We start from the raw sequence: 26,226 nt of genomic DNA on the forward strand, positions 1-26,226 counted from the left end.
TGTGTTTCAATCAAAGGACTTGAAAATTTTATTGCATTAATTAATAAAATCATACTCAGTTGAGGAAATATATTTTGAATAATGTTTAGCTATTTCAAGTGAAAATGGTAAGATGAAAGTGGTTAGGGAATTACTAAATTAAATGATTATACCCTCACTTTTTCTCTGCAGGGCGGGCCTGGTTCATCTGGAGCCAAAGGTGAGAGTGGTGATCCAGGTCCTCAGGTAAAAAAATCATCTATTTTAATTTTGACTTTATTTTGTCTAGTAGGATAATTGAAGTGTCTGCCATCTGTTTTCTGAGTAAAAAAATTACTTACATTATCTTTAAGCTCACATCACTTCTTTTAACTGAAAAATCCTTAGTGGCCAGTAACTCGATTAATTTAAACAATATTAAAAGAAGATAATAAGCTAGGATGAGAAAAGGTTTGATCGTAATAGGCCTTCAGAATATTAAATTGGCTTGAGATTGTACAGAGCAGAACTATTACACCTGTGCTTATAGTGGCCCTGCCTCAAACCCACTATGTTTTCTGTGGAGAGTAAATCTAGAATATTCTCTCAGAAAGGATATCTAAGATGCTTAAAAAAAGCTAACTTCAAACCCTTTGTAGAGCTGCAGAAATTAAGAAAAGCTGAGAACATCTGAGTGGAAGATTATAAAAAGCTTTTAGACTATATTTACATGGTGTGAAATTAAAAATATTATTTTTCTTTAATGATAATAAGTAGATGGAGACATTCAATAGGAGCACATTATGAAATATGCTTAACTAGGAAACAGAAAGACAAAAAGTGTTGTATTTTTTAAATGCATTCATTTTTAAATGAAAATGCTTCTTGTTGTGTTCAATAAATACCAATTCAGATTGGGCTGCAGGAGCTCTCAAGTGGCTACCCACTAATTTTTTTCTTCTTTTTAAATTAATTTTATTTTAAAATTATTGCAAGGTAAAGTTGAATTTCAACACCTCTATATTTTCTTTGTAACCACTGCCACAATCGTCAGAATAGAGAAGAGTTCTGTAACCCCAAACCATTTCCTGGTGCCACCACTTTATGGTCACATCCTCCCCTGATCCCTAATGCCTGACAACCACTGACCTGTTCTTCATCACTGCAGTTTCGTCTTTTCAGGAATACCAAATAAATGAAATCACTCACGCATTATGTAACTTTTTGAGACTGACTTCTTTCACTCAGCGTAATGACTTTGAGATTCATCACTGTTGACGAGCGCATCAGTAGTCATTTCCTTTTGTTGCTGAGTAGTATTCCCTTGTGCCACGTTTATTTTGAAATGAGAAACAAATCCAAAGAAAATTGAGAAAAGTATTTGGATGATTTAGAGTGTGGCAGCCTTCTTTTTCATGCTTGGTTAATATTGCCGTAAAGGGATGGCAAGCATTTACGGCTTAACTGAGAATGGCATAAAAATATTGAAATGGCACTACATGAAAATCTAAGGAGTTTAATCTTTTGTAAAGTTTATGAACTTTTTGATCAAACTTAGCTCTTTACAAAAGAGATCAATCTGAAAACATGCTGCAGTCGTTTTCATGGATTTTGCAGTTTTCCTTCACTCCTTAAGTCCAAAGAGATGCAATATCAAATGAAGAATGATTTTCACTAAAACCTAAGTTTTGTCCTGTTATTATTGCCCCTTGCCTTCCAGCTAGGGTACAGGGTCCTCCCACTACAATAATTTCTTTAAAAAGCTATATTCTTTTAATCTCTAATTATTAGACAACCTCAATTTCATGTTTCTACAGTCATTTTACAGTGATTATAAAATTTATTTGTAATTTCAAATGTGTATTACATTTTCTACCACATTCATTCTATGCGTGCTGTATAAATTAACTTAAAAAAGGTATAGTTAATTAAATTTACAGGTGTATATAATGTTTATACTGGAACTACATTTGATCTATTATTAGTTTTATAATTTTATTTTTGAAAGTTGTGTATCAATCCCCACATAAGACATTATATATAGACATAACATTATATAGTACTGCTTCAAGGAAAAACATGGAAAATCCTTAACCTTTAATCCGACATGGCATGGTGCCAGTCAATAATTTTTATGAGGGATTGTCAAGTCATCCTCCAACATTTTCTAGATGATTGAAAGAAATATGTACCAGCCACTGTGCTAAGTTATAGGAGTATAATGGAGGAAAAGACAGATTTGGTCCAAAACCGCAACAGTTAACAATTTAATGGGAGATTTAACTATGAAAAATGGCAATTATAATTCAGTGTGATAAATGCTATAAAAGAATCAATATGTAGGAGAGGCTCTACATAGCATGAAGAGAAAGGTGAAGGAAAAGGGATTGCAAAGAGTAGAGGAATGAAACAGATGGTTGAGTGTTTTCAGTCAAAAAAATGTAAAACCCCAAGGTTTTGAGAATAAAAGGAGTAATTGAGGATTTTTTTTTAAGTTTAGAATAGCACTTTGCATTTCTTTTGTTTAACTGTAATCGCATGTCTATAAAAACTTAATAAAATAATATGACTTTTTTTGCAAGAAGCCATTTAGAAAAATTGATTCTCTTGTCTACCACTTTATCTGAATTTTTACATAAGAAATACTTTTCTTTTATTAAAATGACGAAGGTAAAGCTAGGAGGATATAAATTTTGAAAACCACCTCTCTCAATGTGATTGAGTTTATTGATCATGAATTCTATAAAGTGGATTAATTATGTTATTTTGATATAGGGCCCTCGTGGTGTCCAAGGTCCGCCTGGTCCAACAGGAAAACCTGGAAAAAGGGTATGCTTGGTTTTCACTGTGTATTTTGAGGGCATCTGAAATCAACCATTACCTTGGTTTTTTTTAGTCTGTGCTAGTAGGATTCCCTTTGGCTTAGTGATGTTCTTGGCATTATCAGGGTCGTCCAGGTGCTGATGGAGGAAGAGGAATGCCAGGAGAACCTGGGGCGAAGGTCAGCAGCTCATGTGTTTGTATTTTCATATCTTGTATGTCAGCTCACCCCTGAAAATTTTATATTTTAAAATAAAGTTTCTTGATATGAAAGAATATTTCACATTCAAATTACAGTACAGAATTAGGCTGGGAATGTGATGATGCTGATAATGATGATGATGATTTCGCAGGGGGATCGAGGATTTGATGGACTTCCAGGTCTTCCAGGTGACAAAGGTCACAGGGTAAGAGATACCATTCTATTACTTTTTATACAGGGATAGTACAGGAATATCATGAAATATTTTAGAATTGATACATTTTAGGAAATCAGAAGAAAAAATAATTTAAATATTTGTGAATCCATTTAGTAAGTTATTACATCTACTAGACACTTGAAAACAGGTAAGTAGAATTACGCATGTGATATCAATATAAATTCTTTAATATTTTTCATAATTAAAATACTCACTTTATGCAAACATAAGTTGAGGTGGAATTTATGTACAAGTATATGGAAAATAACATATTTATTGAAGAACAAATGTGGAGATTTAATTTTGCCTGTAATTTTTTGATAATTGCCAAAATTTTCCTCTTAGATTTTGTATGTGGAAATAAACTCAAAAGAAGACATCTGTAGGCAGTATAATATATATACTGGCCACTGTAATTTATTATGCTAAATTAGATGGTTCTGGTAGATAGAGACACCATAAGCTTGTTCTTTGCAATAATATGAGTTTGCAATCCAACGTAAGAGCTTACTATTTGCTATGGCGATCCAGTAGATATTAATAGTGGGACATTAAGCAAAGAGGCACTCTCTCAGTAAAAGATCAGCATTTTCTTTTTCTTCATTTTATCTTCACATTTTTCTTCTCAGAAGTGAAGAGTGAATGTAGGACAAACTTTAGGTAAATTGGAGAATATAAAATTTTAAAAAAGAGAACCCTATGGGTGTCTTGTAAGGTATTTAGTGTATGCCTACCACATGTTAAAAGAAACGTATAATTTTGTTTCTTAAAAAATCCAAAATTCCTTTAGTCTTCTAGAGTTGTGCCAATGTAATATGAATTATTTTAGAAGCAGAAAAATTAAAATTAAATTAAATTAAATTAAAAACTGTATCCATGGTTAAAACCATCTTCAGCAAAATAATTTTCTAAATGGGCTAGCTTGCAATAACTAAATGTCTAAAAATTATTTTACATATTTTATTTCAACTTTTTTGTTTTTAAAATTCAGGAAACGTTTTTCCTAGCACACCATATGTAAAGCCAGTTAATGTAAAATTATGATTTATCTCTGAAGTGTTCTGTAGAGGATAAATAAAGCCTTAGTTTTTCATGCCAAATGTTGTTATATTCAGTAGGGTGGATGTAAGACAGACTTCTGAACATTCTAATTTATTTCATATTTTAATAATATTTGTATGTATTTAATAGGGTGAACGAGGTCCCCAAGGTCCTCCTGGTCCTCCTGGTGAAGATGGAATGAGGGTATATTAAACTTCATTTCTTTTAAGAAATATTTGAAATTAAAACGTAGGAGAACAAAATTATGTTGAAATGATATGTGGTCTAATTGCTTTACCTTCCCATTCATTTTGTCAACAACAGGGAGAAGATGGAGAAATTGGACCAAGGGGTCTTCCAGGTGAAGCTGTAAGCAACTTTCTTTCTTTTTAAAAAAAATAATATCCTGTATTGGGGGAATTGTAATTGGTGTTACACAAATAAAGTCAATAATAAACTCAGGTGACTATTGGAATCTTACCTAAGCTAACCAGCAATTGTTATGTGAAAACAATTTTAGAAAGGATACATAGAGCTCTTCTTTTGTTATAGAGAAAGTCTTAGACAATTGAGAGGAAAAAATGTTGAGTATAACATCTTCTCAGTCAAAAAACCTTACCAGCTTTTGTTTCCATTTCTTTGTTTTGTTTCATTTTTTAACATCATCAATAGCTCCAGAATCTATTTATGTATTTAGGATAAATGGATTTTATTACCAGAAGAAACAAAAGAATGAGGAGCTTATTAGTAAATATAGTTTGTAAGGGTAAAAATGTGCTAGATTATATCATTTTTTTCCCACTGAATTTTACAAAATGAGGAAACTGAATTAGGAATGTTTACCCAAAGTTAGTGCATCAAAGAACTAGGCCAGAAGCCAGCCTCCTAATTTCAGTCTTATTTTGCCCCAATGTGGAAGCTGTCAACTCAAAGGCATAATAACTCAAGTGAATATGAGAGACAGGAAATTATCGTATTGACTTTTCAAAAGAAGGAAAAGGAGGAGGAACAGATGGAGGAGGGGGAAGATGAAGAAGAGAAGAAAGCAATTAAGTTTAAATAAGAATTTTTAAAAATCATTAAAGAAAATGGTTTCTATAATCTGCATATATAGTTATCCAGCTACTTGTTTCTTTCCCTCAGTAGAATATTCTCTCAAGATGGAATTTACCTAAACATAAAATAAATGAGAGGCATGACTTTTCCATTTGTGTAGTCCACCTGATTGCGTAATAAGATTTAATAAGATTCAGTGTTGCCATTCAAATCAGAAAATGACACAAAAGTGACTTACTTAAAGTATTAAAATATTTCCTATTTTTAAAATTTCCCAAGAGATTCATATGTAAATTTATAGAATCAAAGAAAAGCAATTTCTGTACTAAAGACTGGCTTATCCATTTTGGCTTTTCAATCAGTATAAACTCTAGATATTTGGGTTATAGAAAAATAGAATTTTAAGCATCACTTTTGGTGTATTAAGGGAAGATGTGCAAACATTTTTATTCTGAACATTACATTGCAATTTCTTTAAAGGAAGGAGGCGTGTTTTGAAAGCATTTCTTTTGAGCATGTGCATTTTTTTCCTCTTAGGGTCCACGAGGCTTGTTGGGACCAAGGGGAACTCCAGGACCTACAGGGCAGCCTGTACGTATTGCTGGGGACATTCAGGATTTTCCAGGGAAGATTTGTTGCCAGACTCTTCAAAGCTGGAAAGCTGTGGAAGCTTTTAGTAAACAGCCAAGTGTTTACTGCCTTGTTATTCTAAGACCTAATCATGGTGCTTATCAGTTTAACTGATCCTTCCGCATTCCATCCCCTTCTTTCTTTTCTCTTCCTTTTAGTTTATCTGTATTATTGTTTCATATCAAATTCCCAGCACACAGTGGAAAATGCTGCTAGGTTATCTTTAATGTGAACATGGATAGGAGAGTATAGACCTTGCCTTTTTCGTCATTTCCATTAAACCCTAAAATGATTTTTAGTCAGTCTAGGCTAGTAGTTATCATGCTCTTAGAGTAGTCTTTTTGATTTTCTGTTGTAGCATCTGAACTTGTAAACATCCATACATATTTTTTTCTTCACTGAAGGGTATTGCCGGTGTAGATGGCCCCCCGGGACCAAAAGGGAACATGGTATGTAGAAAATATCCATAAAATAACTCATTTCTGCCAGTTGGGTAGTAACAAACCACTTGTTTTTTTTTTTTTTGATGAGGAAGCATGGTCCTGAGCTAACGACTGTGCCCATCTGCCTCTGTTTTGCATGTGGGTTGCTACCACAGCATGGCTTGATGAGTGGTATAGGTCCATGCGCGGGGTTCTGAACCCATGAACCCAGGCTGCTGAAGTAGTGCACACTGCACTTCAGCCACTGTGCCACCAGCCCGGCCCCTAACAAACCACTTTTGTTGCTAAATCTAAAATAAAGATTTCTTACAACATTTTGCTAAGTATATTAGCTTCTGCTACTATTAATATTTTGCTGGATTTTCTAGATTCTCTATAGGGAATTTGGGGACTGTTTTTCAATTGAGAAGAAAAAGCCTATTGTGCAAAATAGCTCTACTAAAGGCTCTTTATATTTTCCTATGGCAGGGTCCCCAAGGGGAGCCTGGACCTCCAGGGCAGCAAGGGAATCCAGGACCTCAGGTAAGTCTAAGCCATCACAGCTCCTTTGAGATGGGGTAAGACGGTATCTTTTTACTAGAAAATTAACAGCCTCAAAATTTTCTATGTAGGGCTAAATATGTTTCCAGTGTAAATTCAGGTAGATACTTCTTTCCTCTCCCCTTTTTTTCTTTTTAATTTGAGCAAATTTGCAGAGGCCCCTCTCTTCCAAGAAAAAATGAGTCATTCACTGTTCATGAAATGTCAGGACTAATAGCCACACCTTCAGGAGGGTTCTGAATAGGATCACATTACAGTCCCATTGCCAAAAGGGTAGCTTGTGTAAAACTCATAGGGTTCCAAAATTTTATGGGGAATGCAAGGGATTTATATAGAGAGAGATTCTTGTAACTCATTTCATATGAAATAGAGGCCTAATAATTTACTATTTTAAAAATGTATTCTTGTGATGTGATTCCTGATGGATGAAATTAATTCTTTTAAAATAGGGTCTTCCTGGTCCACAAGGTCCAATTGGTCCTCCTGGTGAAAAAGTAAGTTACTCTGTTGTTCTAGCAATGTCTGATGAACAAGTTTGGGTTTTCAACCTTAGGCAGGTGTAAGGCCCGCCTTCTGTTTTTGCTAAGATGTCTAGATGGCTCAGTGCATGAGGAATTAATCTGGAGTTAAACTATGAGAGTACACTGTGAGGAGAAGTCATTAATACATCTCTGAACTGTAAATGATAAAATTTTCACCGAGTTTCCATTTGGATAGCTTCCAAATGTGACATTCTCAGCTATATTAATTTCAGAAACATACTGGTATAAGTGAGTTTTCTCTTTATTTTGCTTCTCCTTTTATTTCTCATTATTTAGAAAATGTAATTAGGTCTGCTTGTGACAAAGCGTTTCTAGGATGATCTGATTAAGGGAAAATTGTGAGTTATCATTACCACCATTTCTCATGTGTAAATGGGAAATGATGTTCTTGCTAATAACTCAATGTCTAGGTCAAAACAGGAATAAATCTTTAATTAAAGAGGTATCTTTTTCCCTGATCTCATCTGCCAGATTCTCTGAGTAATATTTCCTGCCCCTGTACTTACAGAGCAGTATTTGCACTCCCCCATCTTCCCACAGCTCAAGACAACTACTAATCTGCTCTCTGTCTCTATAGATTTCCCTTTTCTGAGCATTTCATATGAATGAAATATATGACTGAACTTAATATATGAATTTAATCATATGAAATGAATATAATATGTGACATTCATGTCTGGCTTCTTTCATTTGGCATAACGTTTTTAAGGTTTATCTATGTTGTAGTATGCATCAGTACTTTGCTCCTTTTTATTGCTAAATAGTATTCCATCGATTGAACATACCCCATTTTGTTTATATGTTCAGCAGTTGAGGGACATATGAGTTATTTACACTTTTTTGGCAATTATGAATAGTGCTGCCTGGAATATTTGCATACAAGTGTTTGTGTAGACATGTTTTCATTTCTTTTTGGTAGATATTTATAAGTGGAATTGCTGGGTTACATGGCAAATCTATGTTTAACTTTTTAAGAAGTTTCCCAACTGTTTTCCAAAGTGGTTGTAACATATTCCATTCCTATCAGCACTGTAAGATTGTAGTTTCTTCAGATCCTCGCTAATGCTGGTTATTGTTTCTCATTTTGATTATGGTCGTTCTTCTTGGTGTGAAATGGTATCCCATTCTGACATTAGCTTGCATTTCCCTAATCATTAGTGATGTTGGACATCTTTTCATGTGCTTATTGTCCATTTCTATATCTTCTTTAGTAAAACATATATTCAAATCCTTTGGTAATGTTCTAGTTAAGTTATTTATCTTATTATTAAGGTCTAAGAGTTAACATATCAAATTTAAGTGGTTTTTAAAGTACTTTTTTCTATGCATATTTCTATATGCTTACAAAATTAGAGTGCTACTGGAAAATGGCTTATGAATTTAAGATATTAGGTCCCAAAGGGGTTTTAAATCCTTATTTTAGATCAGAGATTTTAATTTGTGCCACTCTTACATTTTAGAGTAGCTCATCATAACCATACTATATTTGTAATAAATTGCACTTGAGACATGTGCCTATTAAATTTTCTACCATGATTTAATTATCTATGCACTAGATTCCTAAGAGGAATTTGCTGTTAAGGAAAATTAGTATATTTGAATTCCATTTGTTAAAGCAAAGGTAAAATATAGGACCTGGTTCACTGCACTTCTTGTGGTAAGAAGAGAGATGCTTCTTTCTCTACTCTTCCCATATCCAACTTGTTGGTTCAAGGATAGTCTCTTTCCATCAAAAGGAGAAAGAAATTCAAGAACATGAAGGAAACATGTTTTATTTATATTGCACCTATGGTATATATTTTATTGTATCTATATTCTTTTATTTTCTTTATGATATACTGTGATCTGTTTATTCTGGTTCAAGAGCCTTGTCTCCCAAAACTTGGTGAATAGTGTTTTCAATTGGATTATGGTATAATCTAACAACTAAATATAATTTAAATAATGCCTTATATTTTTAGTTACCAACAACTTTTACATTTTTGTCTTGTTATTATATCGGTTATATATTATATAGTTAAATATTAGTTAATATATTTGTGATAAAATATTTTGTAAAGTTTAAGTTAACTAAAATGGATGACAGCTATACTTGTTTTTCTGACATTTTGATAACAAAGATACTGAATACGTCCTGTGATTTAATTTATGATTTCATAATTTACATTACTCATATATTAATTGCTTTACAGAAAACAAATAGTATTGTATAACTTTATGAGCTAAGTATGAAATAGAAAGACACAAAATAAATATTAGTTAAAGGCAAGGACTTTGAAGACATGGATATGGTTGGGTTCATTCATATTGTAACTCTGTCACATATTAATATTGGTTAACTTACCCAAACTCTTAGATAATAATATTACGTGGAATTGTTTGAGACTTAAAATGTTAAAATGGATTCTATTCATATAAATATATGTGTGTATATATATATGTATTGCTTAACATAGGGCATAGAAACACAATAAATTTTAACTATTTTATTAAAGTCTAAGAAGATGACATTCATTCATTGTACTTTATTCTCACCTCTCCAGGGAAATAGCAGGCAGTTAAGCAAGCAGATAAAAGTTTACAGAGCTTCCATTCTAAAAGAGATGGGTTGATTTTAACTTGACTTAAAAAATCACCTTATAGTAAAAGAGTTGTGATATTTCTAATCTATTCTTAAATATATAGCAAGAACAAAAAATCCATGTAGTACTGCCCACAAAGTCATTGTCATAGAAATATCAGATCTACTGATAATAATAGTTAATGGAATAGTTCTGCATTATTACTCTACATTTTGTTTTTAAGACCATTGCCTTGATAACAAAAGAAAATTTAAGTGACTGGCATAATATCGCCATTAAAAACTTAGTGTTTTATCATGATTACAAACTGTTTTGTAAACATATGTCAGATTACTTGACTGAATGTGACTTGCAGAGTGGTGAAGGGGATTGAAACTTTTAAATTCTTTAAATTAAATGCAGTTAACCTCAGTTATAAATCTAAATTGTTCAAATTAAATGTTATCTTTATTTTTTGTCGTTGTTCCATAGTGATTTAAGTGAGGCTTTCTTGTAAAACTCTGTACTGTCAGTCTCCATGATTAGAATGCTTTTCCTAAATACTCTCTGAGCATAGAAAACCCCTAAACTGTGTCCACAGTCTAGGATTCTTGCTGTAATCTTGCCCTTTCGATTGCTTCTAAATCCTGGCTAATAACTTGACCAGTAAGCAAGAATGGCTTGGGCTCTGGGACTTGATAAACTTAATTATTCTTAGTAGAATGCCTATTTTTCTCCCAAGAAAGGGTCTACTTTTGCAGTAGACATTCTTACTGTGTTCCAGCCTTAGCGATGGTCAACGCAAATGAGATTTGAAACCCTCTGGGGTAAACAGAGATTAGAGCAATCTGTTGAATAAATAGTATTTTGCAAACTATTTGTTAATTGCATATTAGGTGATGTCGTTTTTGCATCAAAGTATTGAATTTATTTTTTTCGTGTCCTATGAATAATTGTCACACTATAACTTTTATTTCTTAAAATTTTTAGTAGTTAACTGATGTTTCATCAACATTACTATGTAATTATTTGAATTGGCATTTAATATTATTGATGGAAATACCCAATATTTGCTTCTTCAATGATATAAATGAATGTATTTCTGACCTATATTGTTTTCCTTTTTATTCTCTAAGCTCTAGGTTATTGTGGTATGCAAAAACTAATTTATTAGTTAAAAAAGACACATTTAGGACTATTAAGGTAGCCAAAAACTAGCATATTTTTGACGTATGTTAAATTTGGTTTTCCTTTATCCCTATATACCATTTCTTTTACATAATATGTTTAAATGTTTGTTGCTTTAGATAAAAGCCAGTGACCCAAATTAAGAATTTTTTTGGTAGTATATGCCTATATTCAGTGTCAGACTTTTCATTATTTTCATTTTTTAAACTAAAATGTACTCTTTCTCTATTTGATTAGGGACCACAAGGAAAACCAGGGCTTGGGGGACTTCCTGGTGCTGATGGCCCTCCTGTAAGTAATAGTTACCTGGTCATTAGCATTTCTATATATTATCTTCAAAAATAGATTTTACATGTGTTTTATACGTGGTTTTATTAATTCAGCAATAAAAGCAGATGTAGCCAGTAATTAAACATTGATCTCTCTAAAATACCATTTCATCATGTCACTTCCATAATGCAAAATCTTTAACGAGCTTGCGGTGGTCTTTGGATAAACTCATTCTGTCACTCTAGGCCAGAAGCTCATATTTTCCTACCACTCACTTTTCTCTCAGCGTGCTCTAAACTTTTCCACTGCTGTACCTTTCCCTGTGTTCCTTCTTTTTCATGGGAAGCCCTTTTCTGTCCTCTCTTCCTTTACAAAATACATGTTTCTTGAGAGTCCAGGTGAAATTCCTCACCATTCATTTGTAAATTTCCTCAGATCTTCCAGGAAAATTCCTCAAGCCTTCAGGGATTTCCTCCTGAAATATAACAGTGTTTATTATATCCTATGACATAGCAGTAAATAATGTAATCTCTACACTTGTTCTTTTTAAAATTTGTTACTTATGCTTTTTTTTCCTCTTGAAATTACTTACTCAGAGCTGGGATACAAAATCTTTTTATCCTACCTCTACTTGTTTTTATTGAGCTATAATTGTGATGGAGCTGTACATTTTTATTTACTGACTCAGTAAATTTATTATTAACCCTATTAGTATTTCTGATCTTGTTATATTTTCAAATGTCCCATCCACTTGCCTTAGTTCCCCTTTAAAGAGGCATGTACGATTATTTGATCAATGTGCAAAACAGAAGTCAGATTGAAATACGTTTTTGTAAGACTTTAATTGAAACAGGTTGAATTGTTGATGGATAGTAGTATATATTATTTTATGTGCTTTTCCCAAGATCTCTCAAATACATTATGTAGTTGATGAAACTTACACCCATCCAATATAAGCTTATTATATTTTCTTCCAAATGCAACAGTTTCCAGTGTTGTTTAAAGCTGTGTATAGTATGCAAACTGTTCAATATGTTCTGAAATATAAGGAGTGAAACCTCAATAGACTGAAAAAAGGGAACAATTTCATAGTATTGTAAACCACCATTAATATTGCATCTCACCAATATATATTTTTGCTAAATATAGGGTCATCCTGGAAAAGAAGGCCAGTCTGGAGAAAAAGGTGCTCTGGTATGTTACAAAGTATCCATTTAAATGTCCTGTCGCCTTATCTCTAGGAGAAAAATGCTTTACTTTGATCATTTCTATGACATATATTTTTTTCCATTGATCACTTAGGGATATGAATATTAGAAAATAATTATCAGAAAATACTTTATCTCAACCTGTAAATATGTCTTTATTTTCTGAAGAATTTTTGCTAACATTTAAATATAAATTGTGTCCCTATAGTTATTTTTTGTTTAGGATATTACAAATAAGTGTGTCTTAGATAGATAACTTTAAATTTTGTATTAGGAATTTTATAAATTAGACTGCATTCTCTGTTTTTTAAAAAATATTCTCATGGTCAGAAATAAATCCACATTCTGCATATGGAGTATATGTGGAATAAATGACCGTAAATGATAATAATGAAATTAGAAGAATTACTGAATATCATTAAACTATTTATGTTACTCAGATTTTATCTTCACTTATTGCTTTCAGGTAACCTTTAAATAAGAGGAGATTGAATTGTAAGAGCAATGATTATCAAACTATCTAAATAAAATATCAGAATAAAAGCTTATTCAGTGTTAATACTATTTTGGATTACAATGCAGGCGTAGGGTCATTTTTGTTAGAGTTGTTAGTCTTGGTTTCTTATTAAAATAGTCAGCATTACTACAGAAATTGTCTATTTGACATACTGTTTCCTTTAGCTAGGCTAGTAAAATGAAGCCAGCTGTGGGAAATATAGAATTTTGATCATATTCTTGATGAGCGAATTATACCAGTTTTCTATTAGAAATTATTGATCTTATTGGTTAATCTGTAAGGGTCTATTGTAAACATTGAGGACATCAGATTTTTTTCAGGTTTAGAAAATTAGTTATTAATAATTATTTACATTTGTTACATACTTGTAATATTTATCTTACTTTCAACATGAATATATCATGTACAAAGCTTGCAGTAGGGTAGTGCTAGTCACATGATTTTTTCATCATATCTGACATTAGAAACAAATGATAAATTACCCAAGAAACCTCTACCAATAGTAGAAAAATATCATATCCTTGTAGATTATTTGGTAAAATTATAGTGTGTGAATGAGTAATACTTTCAAGGTACTGTATGTCTAAATTGCAGTGGGTCTTTTTCAGGGTCCTCCTGGTCCACAGGGTCCTATTGGCTACCCTGGTCCCCGAGGAGTAAAGGTAAGTGTTACTTTTTTTTCCCACATTGTTTAATTCAATTTAAAATATTATGGTCGTTTAATTCTTTTCATTTATTCCATAGGGAGCAGATGGTGTTAGAGGTCTCAAGGGCTCTAAAGGTGAAAAGGTAAAACATAATTTATCTAGATGATTTTAACTATGTATCAATTCTGTAAGAAATTAAAGTTTATTCAACAGATATTTCACTTCCCAAAGATATTGAGTGATTACTTACATACCAGACAATGTGAGTCTAATTTTGTACTCTGTATCTTGGAAACTTTTTTGAAAAAATTTTTGTATTCTGAGATGAGGTCTAAATTATAGAACAGAAGCAAAGGTAAGTCATAGACAAAATTAATCTTGCATCCTTTAGTTTCTTACACGTATTTAACTTTTGTAAATCATAGAGTTGGTCTTATGAAAGGGTTTGCTACAGTGGTTGTACAATATCCTGTTATATGCATAACAGAAGAATGTTTATTCCCTTTTTCTTCTTTTACTAAAATCTCCAAAATTCATAAACTGAAATGCAGTACAAAACATGAAAGTTAGAAGTACCTTAACTCAATTCGGGGAAAAGGAAGTGATACCACATGCAGAGCAAAAGTGTGAATGAGGAGTAAATAAAGATTAAAACCAGGCAGAGGTGGATGAAAGAATGTGTAATGTTTTATACAGCATTTATATTTTATCTTTGGATAAAGAACGTGAAATTGAGGGGTTTTTTTTTTTCATATAAATGTTCAATGTAAGAGTACAGCACCCAAGTCCTTCATTGATTAAGTTGAAATGGAATGGCATTACTCAGAATCAGTACTGGATTAATTCTTACTACAGTATTACATTTAAAAAACTAGGATTTGGTATAAAATGTTGGTAGATTTGCTGAGAGAATATGGAATATAACTGTTTATTTCAAGGATAACTGTTTATTCCCATCGTTATAACGTTATCAAAAGCACCTTGAGTAGATTTGATATCTGTAAGGAATGGGTAACGGGGATGGATGGACTTTTTACATCCATCGTAATTGATTTTTCTGAAAAAATTAAAAAGTAACATGCTGAAGCATTGTCAAGATATGCAACTATATTGTCAGTTCTAGTGTATTAAAAATGTCATGCCTTTTAAATTAACTTAGCTTCTTTGATGAGAATCCCAATTCATCCTGATACTGATCATCACAGATGAACTTCAAGGTATAGTTGTCTTACTGAGTTGACAACTGAGCACCGTGATGAATCGGACAGTGTTGAACTTGTAATTATTTGCAGGTTGCCTACGCAAAAATATAAATACTGTCTCATTTTGGAATTTCTCTTGTTAAGACATTTAAATATCAATTCTAATTTTTTCTCTGGAATTAGTGCCCCCATCAAGGATTTTTAGGGAAGGAGATGTTTAAAAGAAGGGTCTTTAACTGGGGTGGGGAAACTGTAAATTTCCTGGAAAGAGGGATAGAGACAAAAAGACAGAGGTAAATAAAATTATATGTGATGAGATATATGTGAGGGGAAACCTACCCTGGAAAAAAATAAATTCATATTGCTTATATGAGGAAACAATTCGAGATTACTGGTTGTTTTGAGTGATGTATGGTCTCAGAAGCAACAAGTAGATATAAAAGGAAAGAACTAACATTTTGAATTTGGAGTTAAAAGCTCTGAGTTCTGATTCTAGTTCTCCTACTAACTAGACATGTAAACTTAGTTTCTTTACTTTCCTTGAGCCTTATTTTAAATCTGTAAAATGAAGACACAGTCCTGAAAATCTCAAAGGTTTTTTTCAGCTGTACCTTTTTTTTCATCCCATATACTATACTAGTAGTATATTACTTATCTAGATTTAGATAAATGTAAATGTTAATGCAAACTTTTTTCAAATGATAAGAATTCTCCCTATTTTCAACTTTAGAAAGAGTCATTAAATCCTAATGAATTTTAATATACGTTATATATTCTGCTTTTTTGAGTTTGTATTATAATCAACCACATCTCATAAGAGATAAAGAAATTGAAACTTTGTTCTTTTTACATATAACATTAATTGTTTACTAAAGGTGAAATAGTAAGTTACTTCCCTAACCCTAACTAGATTAAAAATTCTCCATTGTTTAAACTCAGATTTGTTCCTTAAACCTCAAGTAACATAGCCCAATAAATGAAGTAGCATAGGTCAATTCCTCTTTTGCATGTCTTCTAAAATTGTTTCCCTTTTTATTATTTTTTTAAAGATTAATTCAGACCTGATAATTTTAGGACTGGAAAGCTTAGTAACTTTACAGTATTACTTGTTTAAAAATTGTCACTTATAATAAGGATATACCTAATAATTTGAGTCATCTAATTTATTGCTTTTATTATGAATGTATTGAAAACAAAGCTGTGACGGAAATAGCATCTAGTCCACTACGTTCTCTCTTAGAAAAAAAACTCTGCCTAGAAAAGATCCTAAAAACTGTTACTGATTTTTAAGCATAGAGTGAAGTATTCTTTAAACTAAACTTGGCAACTGTGTAATTACCTTTCTCTCTAGGGAGAAGGTAATGAAGACAATAGTCCAAGGGAAGTTAAGTGGTCGTTTTCAGCTTGTAAGCCTCTGCTTTTGCCCAGTTGCGTTCTGTACAGAGAGAATCCTACTTCCACAAGGCTACGTTATGGCCAAAATGTTGAAAACATCAAGCTTTTGTCTTAAAGGAAACTTCTAGACCCGTCAGAATTCTTTGGTTTAGGCAAGATACCAGATTGGATCTCTTTTTCAGGTTTAGGTCGTATATATTCATAATTACATGATATTTTCAGGACCTTAACATACCTTGCGAAACTCACACTAAGGTGTGGATAATTTCCAAATGCTCATTTAGTAAATGTTTATTGAATATCATGGTTATTGAGAGTCAAAAATATACTAGGCACTAGAAACCGAGAGGTTAATTAAGCCTGATTCTTGTTTTATGCCATTTAGTAGAAAGAAAGAGACCTATGATCTACTAAGTGCAGGATGGCATGTTATTCCAATAATAAGTGTTTACTAGGGGCATGCAGGATGGAGAGATTAATTTTAGGGGGGAAAAGACTGAGGTCATGGAAAACTTCATAGCAGACTCATGAACTGAGTCTTGAAAGAAGAGTAAAGTATCACCAGGTGAATAGAGAATGCAAAAGATTTGCAGGTGTGTCTGTGAGTGTTGTAACCAACGCAAGAATGACAATGGAAAGAAAGATAACACAGTTTTTCTAGAACTCAGTCCCAGGGAATTGGATGAGGGTAGAGGAGAGATTCAAGACCAAAGATATGACTACAGAGGTGAACAACGGCTAGATCATGGAAAGAAGGAGGGAGGGTGAATAATTATATTCATCAGTAGCTGTTTGGAACCATTCAGGCATTTTAAAGTAAAAATAGATGTGATCACTTTTGTGTGTTATAGAGGTCTTTTTGGCAACAGGATGTGGAAGTGTGTGTGCCAGTCTTTCTAGTTCTGTTCTCATATTCGACCTGAATTGTCTTTTCCTCAAACTCTGTAAGTCATATCCATCTCTAACTACTAATTAAGATACTGACTCCCCCCATCAAACCTTCTTCACTTCACTTCTTGCCTCACCACCATCGCCACCAGCACCAGCAACACTACCATCACTACTACTACCACCGCAACCACCACCACCACCACCATCATCACCATCACCGTCACCATCATCATCATCATCATCACATCATCTTTGTTCTCTGAACACCTATTCTACTCTGTCTGTACCAAAACTAACACAAATTTTCTACCTTCAGTTTTTATTGATAAAACAAAAACGTCAAAATACTCCACAATACACTGAACAGAATAATTGTTTAATTAATGCTATTGAATATATGACTGATTATTCCTTAGGTATTTAATTTTTTGTGTGAAATTAAGAGGTAGCAAGGTAGTTTATGAAACTTACTTCTTAGAAGTTTAGATTTCAGTAATAATGATAGGAAATACTTCCATGGTCAAAATTTCTCCTCTCTTTGCTAAAAGATGCCCAGTTTTCAGCAACACTGGTCTGTGCATATGGTACAACAATGAGCAATATCTATTTACATATAAAAGTTAATATTAATTTCCTTGTTTTTCACTTGAAAAGAGATTGTAATATAGAGAACAAGTTGAACTAGAAAGTGTTCATCTAAAGCACATACTACAAAATGCATAATAGAAAATTATTTGGTATAAATTAGTAAGTTAAGGGTAAAGACATTTTATTTGGTAGTCCAAAATTCTTGTAATCCAAAGTTAAAATGATAATTATTTAAACATTAACTTTTTTTTTGTTCAAACAGCATAGAATATGTGTTGTTATAAGAGAATGGTTATTTCTCCCAAAAGATAGAGAAAATTTAATGGACACATTTGTAAAAACTTTCCTAGAGTAACTTATAGGCAATAATTATAGAAAAAGAGGAGGATACTAGGGATAAGAGGTTAGAATAGGCAGAGGAGATTTCACAACTAGGATTCACATTTCTCAGAACAATTTTCCCTAATTATCAGTATTCATATTTTATATAGCGATATTTTAGATTCACCCAAAAACTAATTAAACATCTGTTTTATTACTTATATTTTTTTAGGGTGAAGACGGTTTTCCAGGATTCAAAGGTGACATGGGTCTTAAAGGTGATAGAGTAAGTGAAAAGAAAATTTGCACTAGTATATACAGTTATGTGTATGTGTGTATGTGTGTGCATGCTTATATTTAAATATAGCAAGCACAAGATAAATACAAATGTTTGTACTACTTGAGACTTTGCTCATTTTGGTTTTTATATGAAGATTAGACATTTTAATTCTTGTGGAGATAATATAGTATCAATTGTCTTTTTGATGTTATTTTAAATTCCCAAATGTCCCCTAACATGTACCTGAACTCTGTGTGTGTGTGTGTGTGTGTGACATGTACCTGAACTCTGTGTATGTGTGTGTGTATGTGTGACATGTACCTGAACTCTGTGTGTGTGTGTGTGTGTGTGTGTGTGTGTGTATAAATAGGTAAATAAATTGGGTGCTGTTGTATACAGAAATTTTCAAAAATAATGACCAAATTGCTTAAAAGAAGTAATTTGACAGGTTTGTTCTAAATTTTGTCCATATATAGTGATCTGTGCTGCCTGGAAACTATTTATCTGCTGCTTTCATGAATTTTTATTATATAATAGTCTTGAATTTTGACTGTAAAAATAATACACTTTTTTTTCTGGTAATGAGTATCTAGAAAAAACAAAAATGTGAATCACTTGAACTAAATTAAATATTTTATTGGGAAGATTTATTTTATAACTAACATAATAGTACCTAATAAATCTAACAAAGGAGCATACTAGAGAACATTTTGTTTCCCTAAAATGCATATAGTCTGTGTCCCAGATGGGGACAATAACTTACATATTCCAGTACCTAATACAGATGCAAACCAAGTCTAAAATCGAGAGGTTGTTCTGGTGTTCCAAACTTGCTATTGTCAGAGAGGAAAAATTCTTTTTCCTACTACTCTGCTAGGTCTTCAGGCTGGGGCCCCGTAAAGTTAGACTGGCAAAAGACAGACTAACAAGAGAAAAGCAAACAGAAGTTTGCTAGCTTGTGCATCACGTTTATGCATGGGAGCACTCAGTGATGAGTAACTCAAAGGGATGGTTAGAACTTGGTCTTAAATAGTGTTTTAGGAAAGGAACAATACATTTTTGCAGGAGTAACGAGAAAAAGGACAAGGACTTTGAGTTTCTAGGGCTGCAAATTGTGGGAAGGCAAATATATGGGAACCCAATGGTAGATAAAGGCTAGTTAGTAAAGTTTGTTGTCTAGATTCCTCTGCTGCCTGGTTCTGACTCTGGACTGATAAGGATCTAGTTGTCTCTAGTGATTAACTTTTGTTGTTTCTGGTAGAAAGAGGAAGAAGGACACCTTTGCAAGTTTATCTCCTTACTTTTAGGCAAGTAGGGAAGCTCAGAGAACTTTTCTTGCATCTGCTTCTTCTCAATGGCCTTCAGCATATTCAGCATATTCAGTGGCATATTTCAGAGTGGCATATTCTGCCATCCTACACTATCAAATCTTGATTTTTATTTTTTTTCCTCTTTCTCTCTGCAACACAGATGCATTAAAATTAATTTAATATGATACATGATAGCATTTGGCTTCTGTGGGTTTTCAAATGTCAGACTATATTCAGTTGTTTATTTATTAATGGAAAGATTGATGAAGTCAAACACTTTCAAGCCTCTTTGTCACAAATAAACATGAGTAAACAAACCAAGAGTTGAAGAATATGACTTTTTGATAGACTATAATCTCTGCCGTTCAATCTCCAATAGATTTAAAGTCACAAGAATGTTGTTACTCTGTGCTTCAGGGAGAAGTTGGTCAAGTAGGTCCCAGAGGAGAAGACGGCCCCGAAGGCCCCAAAGGTCGAGCAGGTCCAACTGGAGACCCTGGTCCTTCTGGTCAAGCAGGAGAGAAGGTCAGTGAACAACTTTAAATTCACACAACTTCTTGCAGATGTTGCTTCATGGTCACTTTAAAATATTTTTAATCATCCATATCGGAAATCTAGAGGATTCTATTAAATTTCAAGCATAACCATATACTACTTAGAAGTATCATGAGATTGATATGTTTATCCTTTTTCACTCTTTCTTATTTTCTAGTCCCCTCTGCTCTTTTTCACCATGTAGGATCAGACACTCCTCAAGAGCTCACACTCCTAAAGAGCTCTTAAAGCTCTTCCACATTGAGAATTTGGATGTGATTAATGAAGGGTGAAAGAATCAATGAAAGATGTCTACTTACTATTTTGGAACAAGTAGAATCATCTTTGCCCCTTAAAGCAAAATCTGCATTTCTGTTTTTTCCACATAAACGTGTATTTTCACAGGGCGAGTGTTTTTATAAATATTGATGTTCAGGCCCAACTTCAAGAGATTTTAATTTTAATCTGGAGTCAACCTAGGCATCACTATGTTTTAAAACATCCCCAAATAGCTCTAATATTCATTGGTTTAAGAGCCACTGGGCTATATGTAGTATGTAAAAATATTTGCAACCATTACATTTACATTTAGGTGTAATATTAGGTAATATTAAAATTATGCCTTCATAGAGTATTTAGTGATATGGTAAATATCTTATAATGTGCTATGAGGTTAAATTAAGAAGAAACTAGAAATGTCTGTGACAAGTATTGTCCCATATGAACACTCAAGGAAAATATAAATAATAATTATCTCTTGTTGATATACTTCAGATGATTTCCTTTCTTTTTATATGTATATCTATTCTCCAAATTTTCTATATTGAGCATGCCGTTATTCTATAAAATATGGAAATTCCATGCTATTTAAGAAAATTGTAAGCCCCCCTTACCATGCTGTCCCAGAGGGGAAATATATTATACACGGATTACACAGGGATTATGACCGGACAAATAAAAAAACATTTCCTCATGTCATTATGAATCATGTGATGGAGCGGTTCTACTGTTTCGCACTCCCAGTTGCCATTTGTGAACTGATGAAAAATGTCATCACGTTTAGGCAACACAATGAAAAGAGGGGAGAAAACAAGGACTTACACGGCCCTACAACCCTTCCACTTAAAGTGCTCATTTGGCAAAGGTTAAGGCTATTTTGGAAATTTCCTCTCTTCTCACCTCCACTCTATACTATGTAAATGGTCCCACGAACTATTCTGAGGCATCAGAACTTAAAACTACCCCACAATTCTTCAACTTTAACAATTCGTTAGTATTTTCCCTTTTATTGAAGTTATCTATCGCCATACTGAAAATACAAACAAATTTTCTGTGTGGATTTATTTTAAAATGACTCTAAAATAAATAAGAGTATATATTCTAATGTAGTAACTAACACAGAACACAAAAGCTCTGTGATCATAATCAGAGAATTTCATTAACCTTGAAATCAGAGGCATAAAACAAGCTATGATAGTGTATCCAAGGGGACATCATCGTAAGTCTACTTCTTAGGGCTTGTTTGCATATTTTCCATCTGAAGACTCCTTACCTATGCAGTCTTGATCTTGAATCAGACATCTCTTTAATTCAGTCTATAATAACAAGGTCATCAACTATATTCCTAATTTCTTTCTTGCTTCATCCAGTAAAATATTTGTTTTTATTCATGAAAGACTACTCCTCTTTTAACATTGTATATAGTCATTTGAACTTGTTTTTGTTTTATTCTTCTTTTGTTTAAATGTACATGGGAAATAATGATAATATGTACTTGCTAATGCTTAAGACTTTGATAACTAATATTTTATATATGAAGTGTGTTTACATAAGATCTTAAGGAAAAGGTGTCACAGTAAAATTCCACATATGTTATTTATTAATTAATTTAATTTAATTTTCTATCTACCTAGATTTTTTAATTAATGCTTTGTTCACAGAGGCTGATTTTGTGTTTTAAAACTCTTAACATTTGTTACGCATCTTTGGACTTCCCTATAATTTACCATTTGTTTCAGTACTTTCAGACTGAGAAGTAATCTCATCACACTGGAACAAAATAGGTACACATTCAAGTACCCACCTTCAGGAGGTAACACTCCACAAAAATCATCATTATTTGGCTATAGCTCTCAACATTTGGTGTGCTTATTAGCCAGATTTATCCAGATATTTGAATAAAAGAAGAAACTTTGCTCAAAAATTAGGTCAATCTTAATATAGTTATTTAAATTTTACTTAGTGAGAAAAAGTTAAATAACTCAGGATTCCTTGCTTTATGTTTACAGTGAGAAATGAAGTAATTTTATCAAAAAAGATTCAGCTATATCAACTAACTTTAAATAGTATTTAACGTTAAAAAAAAAGGCTTAGGTACTTTCTTTGGTTATGCTTAAGAAATCTCTTTAGCTCAGGGTTCTATGTCCCTAGAGAAGGTACTGTCATTTAGACAATAAAGCTTAAGTTAATGAATTTTATAGCATTAGAGCTATGTCCAAAGCAACATTTTTCCCTCTATTTAAATGAAGTAGTATTATGAAAGTACAGTATGATAAAAACTTGCTAATCTTCCTTTTGAGTGTGCAGATATGTGATTCTAACTTCTGGAACAGTGACTAAAATCATCATTTAAACTTAATTCAACTTAGAATTTTTTGTTACTATTCTTTTTAACTTTAGGGGAAACTTGGTGTTCCAGGATTACCAGGATATCCAGGAAGACAAGGTCCAAAGGTAAAACAAGCAGCTTGATTTTTATAGTTTGTCAACATTTTGCAGAAACACTTTACCTTTCGGTTTGTAACATAGAGATGATGAATCCTTAAAATATAATTTCACAAGAGAAAGTCTTGGGGTGTATAGACTCCTGGAGTGCAGGGAGCTCAGACAGCCTAGGTAATTATGGATCAGGGTATTTAGGAGACGGGATCATGAAACTAAGGTGTAGTCAGCTGCTTCCTTGTAGTTGGAACAAGGACCATTCCAGGGCAGCATACCAGTTTATCTACAAGTTGAAAGTGGATGACAGGTGATGGATAATAGCCTTTGATTTCATTTCTAGTACCTCAAGGGTTTGAATTACAACTTGATGTTTTAAAAATAATAATAATTTAGAATACATCTTTCACCCTCTTTATTTTCCCTCATTTCCACAGTATTTGTTTTCTAGGGCTACTGTTACCAATCTCCATGAACTTGGTGGCTTAAAACAATAGAAATTTACTCTCTTACAGTTCTAGAGGCTAGAAACCTAAAATCAAGGTGTCAGCAGTGTCACACTCACTCCAAAAGCTCTAGAGGAGAATCCGTCCTGGCCTCTTCCAGCTTCTGGTAGACCCAGCCGTTCCTTGGCCTGTGTCTGCGTAACTGCAGTCTCTGCCTGCTTCTTCACATGGCCTTTTTTTCTGTGTGTCTGTGTCTTTTCTTCTGTCTCTTGTCACTGGATTTAGGGATAACCTGGATAATCCAGGATGATCTCATTTCAAGATCCTTAACTTAATTACATCTACGAAGACCTCTTTTTCCAAATCAGGTAACTTTCGTGGGTTCCAGAGATTTGGATGTTTTATATGTCTTTTGGGGGGCCACCGTTCAACCCATTACACCACTCAATTTCTATTTTTGACCATTTGAAATATACATGTTTTAAGTATGAAAATACATGTTCACCTGTTGTACTAATTTTCCTCAAGTTAATCATAAATCTTTGTTAAGGCTGCACTTGATGCATTGACTAGTTACATTAAAGTGGTTAAATGAATTAGTGATGATAAAAACAAGCAGCTTGACTATTAATATTAAAGTGGCTATACCATTCTTTTAATTATGTACTCATGAAAATATCTATCTATCTATCTATCTATCATCGATCTATCCCTGTTTGACCCATTCAAGCTTGAGAGGTACAGTAGATGGGGATAAATCCTGGTTATATACTAATCCCAAACATATATTAAATTTCACAGATGATCAACGGGAAAGAAAAATGTCCTTCCCCCTGACAAATGTGAACCGCATATGCTTGTGTTCACTCATCCTTATGTGATGATGCGATTTTAGGCTTGGCATGAGGTTTTGTCTTATAATTTATCATTGAGTTTCTAAAAAGTCCTTATTTCCTTGTGCAGTAGGAAGTAAACATAATTCTTTGAGTGCTTCTAAAATAAGATTCATGTCATCTATGATTTAAAAATAATACAAGCATTATTTAAATGTTTCTGACTACATTTAGAACACTGATTAGTAATTTTTATCTTTCAAATATTGTACACTGCCCTGTCTCCTAGTTACCTTCCTTTCAAATGTCAAGCATGTTCACGTGTATTATGAGTAAAAAAAGACATTCGCTGCATAACTCACAACCTTAAGCTATCCTTAGATTAACTCACGAATTCTTCATCTAATTACTAAGTTGAATTGCAATTGTGGTGGTGTTTTGAATTAAAAGCAGAAAGCTGTCATATTACTTGAATGAGCACAGTTTCTTTTATGAGTTTATTTGACATTTTCATCTTTTTCTGTCTTTCCTAAGTCAATTTTATGTTCAATATTCTTTGAGTTCTTTTTATTAACAAAATGCAGCAAAATGACTAGAGAGAAATGTTTCTTCCTAGAAGAATCAAACATTTTTCTTTACTCTTTAACCTAGATGCCTGAAATTTCGGTCTTACTTTTATATGTTACTTTTCTTGATAACAATTTTTTTCTGTGATCAAAAACCTTTTAGGTTTCTCATTTCTAAAACAAAAACGGATGGGCGTATCAAAGATCAAAGATAGCTTCACATTTTTTCCTATGTGGAAGCCAATGAATTTTGAATAAATTTAAGTCTTCATTGTACTAAAAATGAAATTCAGCTGATTATCGCTTTCAAGCAGTTTAAGAAGTATAATTAGACATTATAATTTATCCAATGTCTTACCAGCAATATAAACTATAATGAGTATTTAAAAGATGCACTGCCATATGTACTCTAAAAATGATAGCTATTTCAAAAAGTAAAATCTATGTTAAGGTAGGATTCTTTCATATTTAAACAGCATTTAAAATAATTTGGAAAGTTTTACACTTATTGACTGAACCAATTGCACCATTACCATTTGAGTTTTGACTTTTTGTTTGTTGTTTTCTTTTTTCCATTGAAAAAGCAGATAATGCCTTTTCATGGAAATTGTATATTTTGGTGATAATTCTTTATACGAGAAAAGAAGAATGTGTCCATATATTACAAACTGTTTAGTTGGTAGATTGGACATTTTTGTCTCTTTCCATAAATTTCTTAGAGCAGAAACAATGTAAGAAAATTAACTTATTAAAAATAAAATTGATGCATAAGAGCTGTTTGTTTGAATGGAATCTCTATAAATGTGGTTAGTTAGCTATTTTACCCAGGACAGAAATGAACATTTGTTTCCAAATAAAATTTGATGGAAATAAATTATTTCCACATTGGATTATACTCAGTTGTCAAATTCTTAGAGTAGTCACAGAGTATTCTACCAGATATAACTCTCTGATTCTCTGTAGAGAAAGAGAAAAGGCTTTGAAAGCCCTTCAAAAAATGTAATTTGCAGAGTTTTCTTTTTCCCGTTATTGTCCTAACAATCCTCTGTATGTTGATCACATAGTTATCCCTATAGGCATGAATTAGAATATATTTGGAAACAGGTCTTAAAAAGAAGCTCAGCAGTTCATATTCTGGGTTATTATTTTGCCCATCATCTACCGTAAATTTTCACATACAATTTTCCTGTACAGGAAATATAAATTCATAGCATCCATCCTGTATGTATCACCTGAAGAAATTTTTAAAAATGCAGATTACTGGACCCTTATGCCAGAGAGTCTGTTTCGTAGGTCTGCAGT

The 26,226-nt window shown here is 32.7% G+C and overlaps 1 protein-coding gene across 6 annotated transcripts in view; it reads left to right on the top strand.

Annotated features, from left to right (window-relative positions):
* Window positions 1–26,226, top strand: part of COL11A1 (collagen type XI alpha 1 chain) — a 196,779-nt gene that overhangs the window by 80,988 nt on the left and 89,565 nt on the right. For all 6 annotated transcript variants that reach the window (XM_001918115.6, XM_070267264.1, XM_023641533.2 and 3 more), the window contains 17 exons: window positions 172–225; window positions 2,734–2,787; window positions 2,906–2,959; window positions 3,132–3,185; window positions 4,389–4,442; window positions 4,563–4,607; window positions 5,832–5,885; window positions 6,329–6,373; window positions 6,836–6,889; window positions 7,357–7,401; window positions 11,436–11,489; window positions 12,618–12,662; window positions 13,802–13,855; window positions 13,938–13,982; window positions 18,470–18,523; window positions 20,245–20,352; window positions 23,041–23,094. In XM_001918115.6, the coding sequence (XP_001918150.3) occupies window positions 172–225; window positions 2,734–2,787; window positions 2,906–2,959; window positions 3,132–3,185; window positions 4,389–4,442; window positions 4,563–4,607; window positions 5,832–5,885; window positions 6,329–6,373; window positions 6,836–6,889; window positions 7,357–7,401; window positions 11,436–11,489; window positions 12,618–12,662; window positions 13,802–13,855; window positions 13,938–13,982; window positions 18,470–18,523; window positions 20,245–20,352; window positions 23,041–23,094 (927 nt within the window). The remainder of the gene's footprint in view (window positions 1–171; window positions 226–2,733; window positions 2,788–2,905; window positions 2,960–3,131; window positions 3,186–4,388; window positions 4,443–4,562; window positions 4,608–5,831; window positions 5,886–6,328; window positions 6,374–6,835; window positions 6,890–7,356; window positions 7,402–11,435; window positions 11,490–12,617; window positions 12,663–13,801; window positions 13,856–13,937; window positions 13,983–18,469; window positions 18,524–20,244; window positions 20,353–23,040; window positions 23,095–26,226) is intronic.

Source organism: Equus caballus, chromosome 5, assembly GCF_041296265.1.
Source record: "Equus caballus isolate H_3958 breed thoroughbred chromosome 5, TB-T2T, whole genome shotgun sequence".
Taxonomy (NCBI): domain Eukaryota; kingdom Metazoa; phylum Chordata; class Mammalia; order Perissodactyla; family Equidae; genus Equus; species Equus caballus.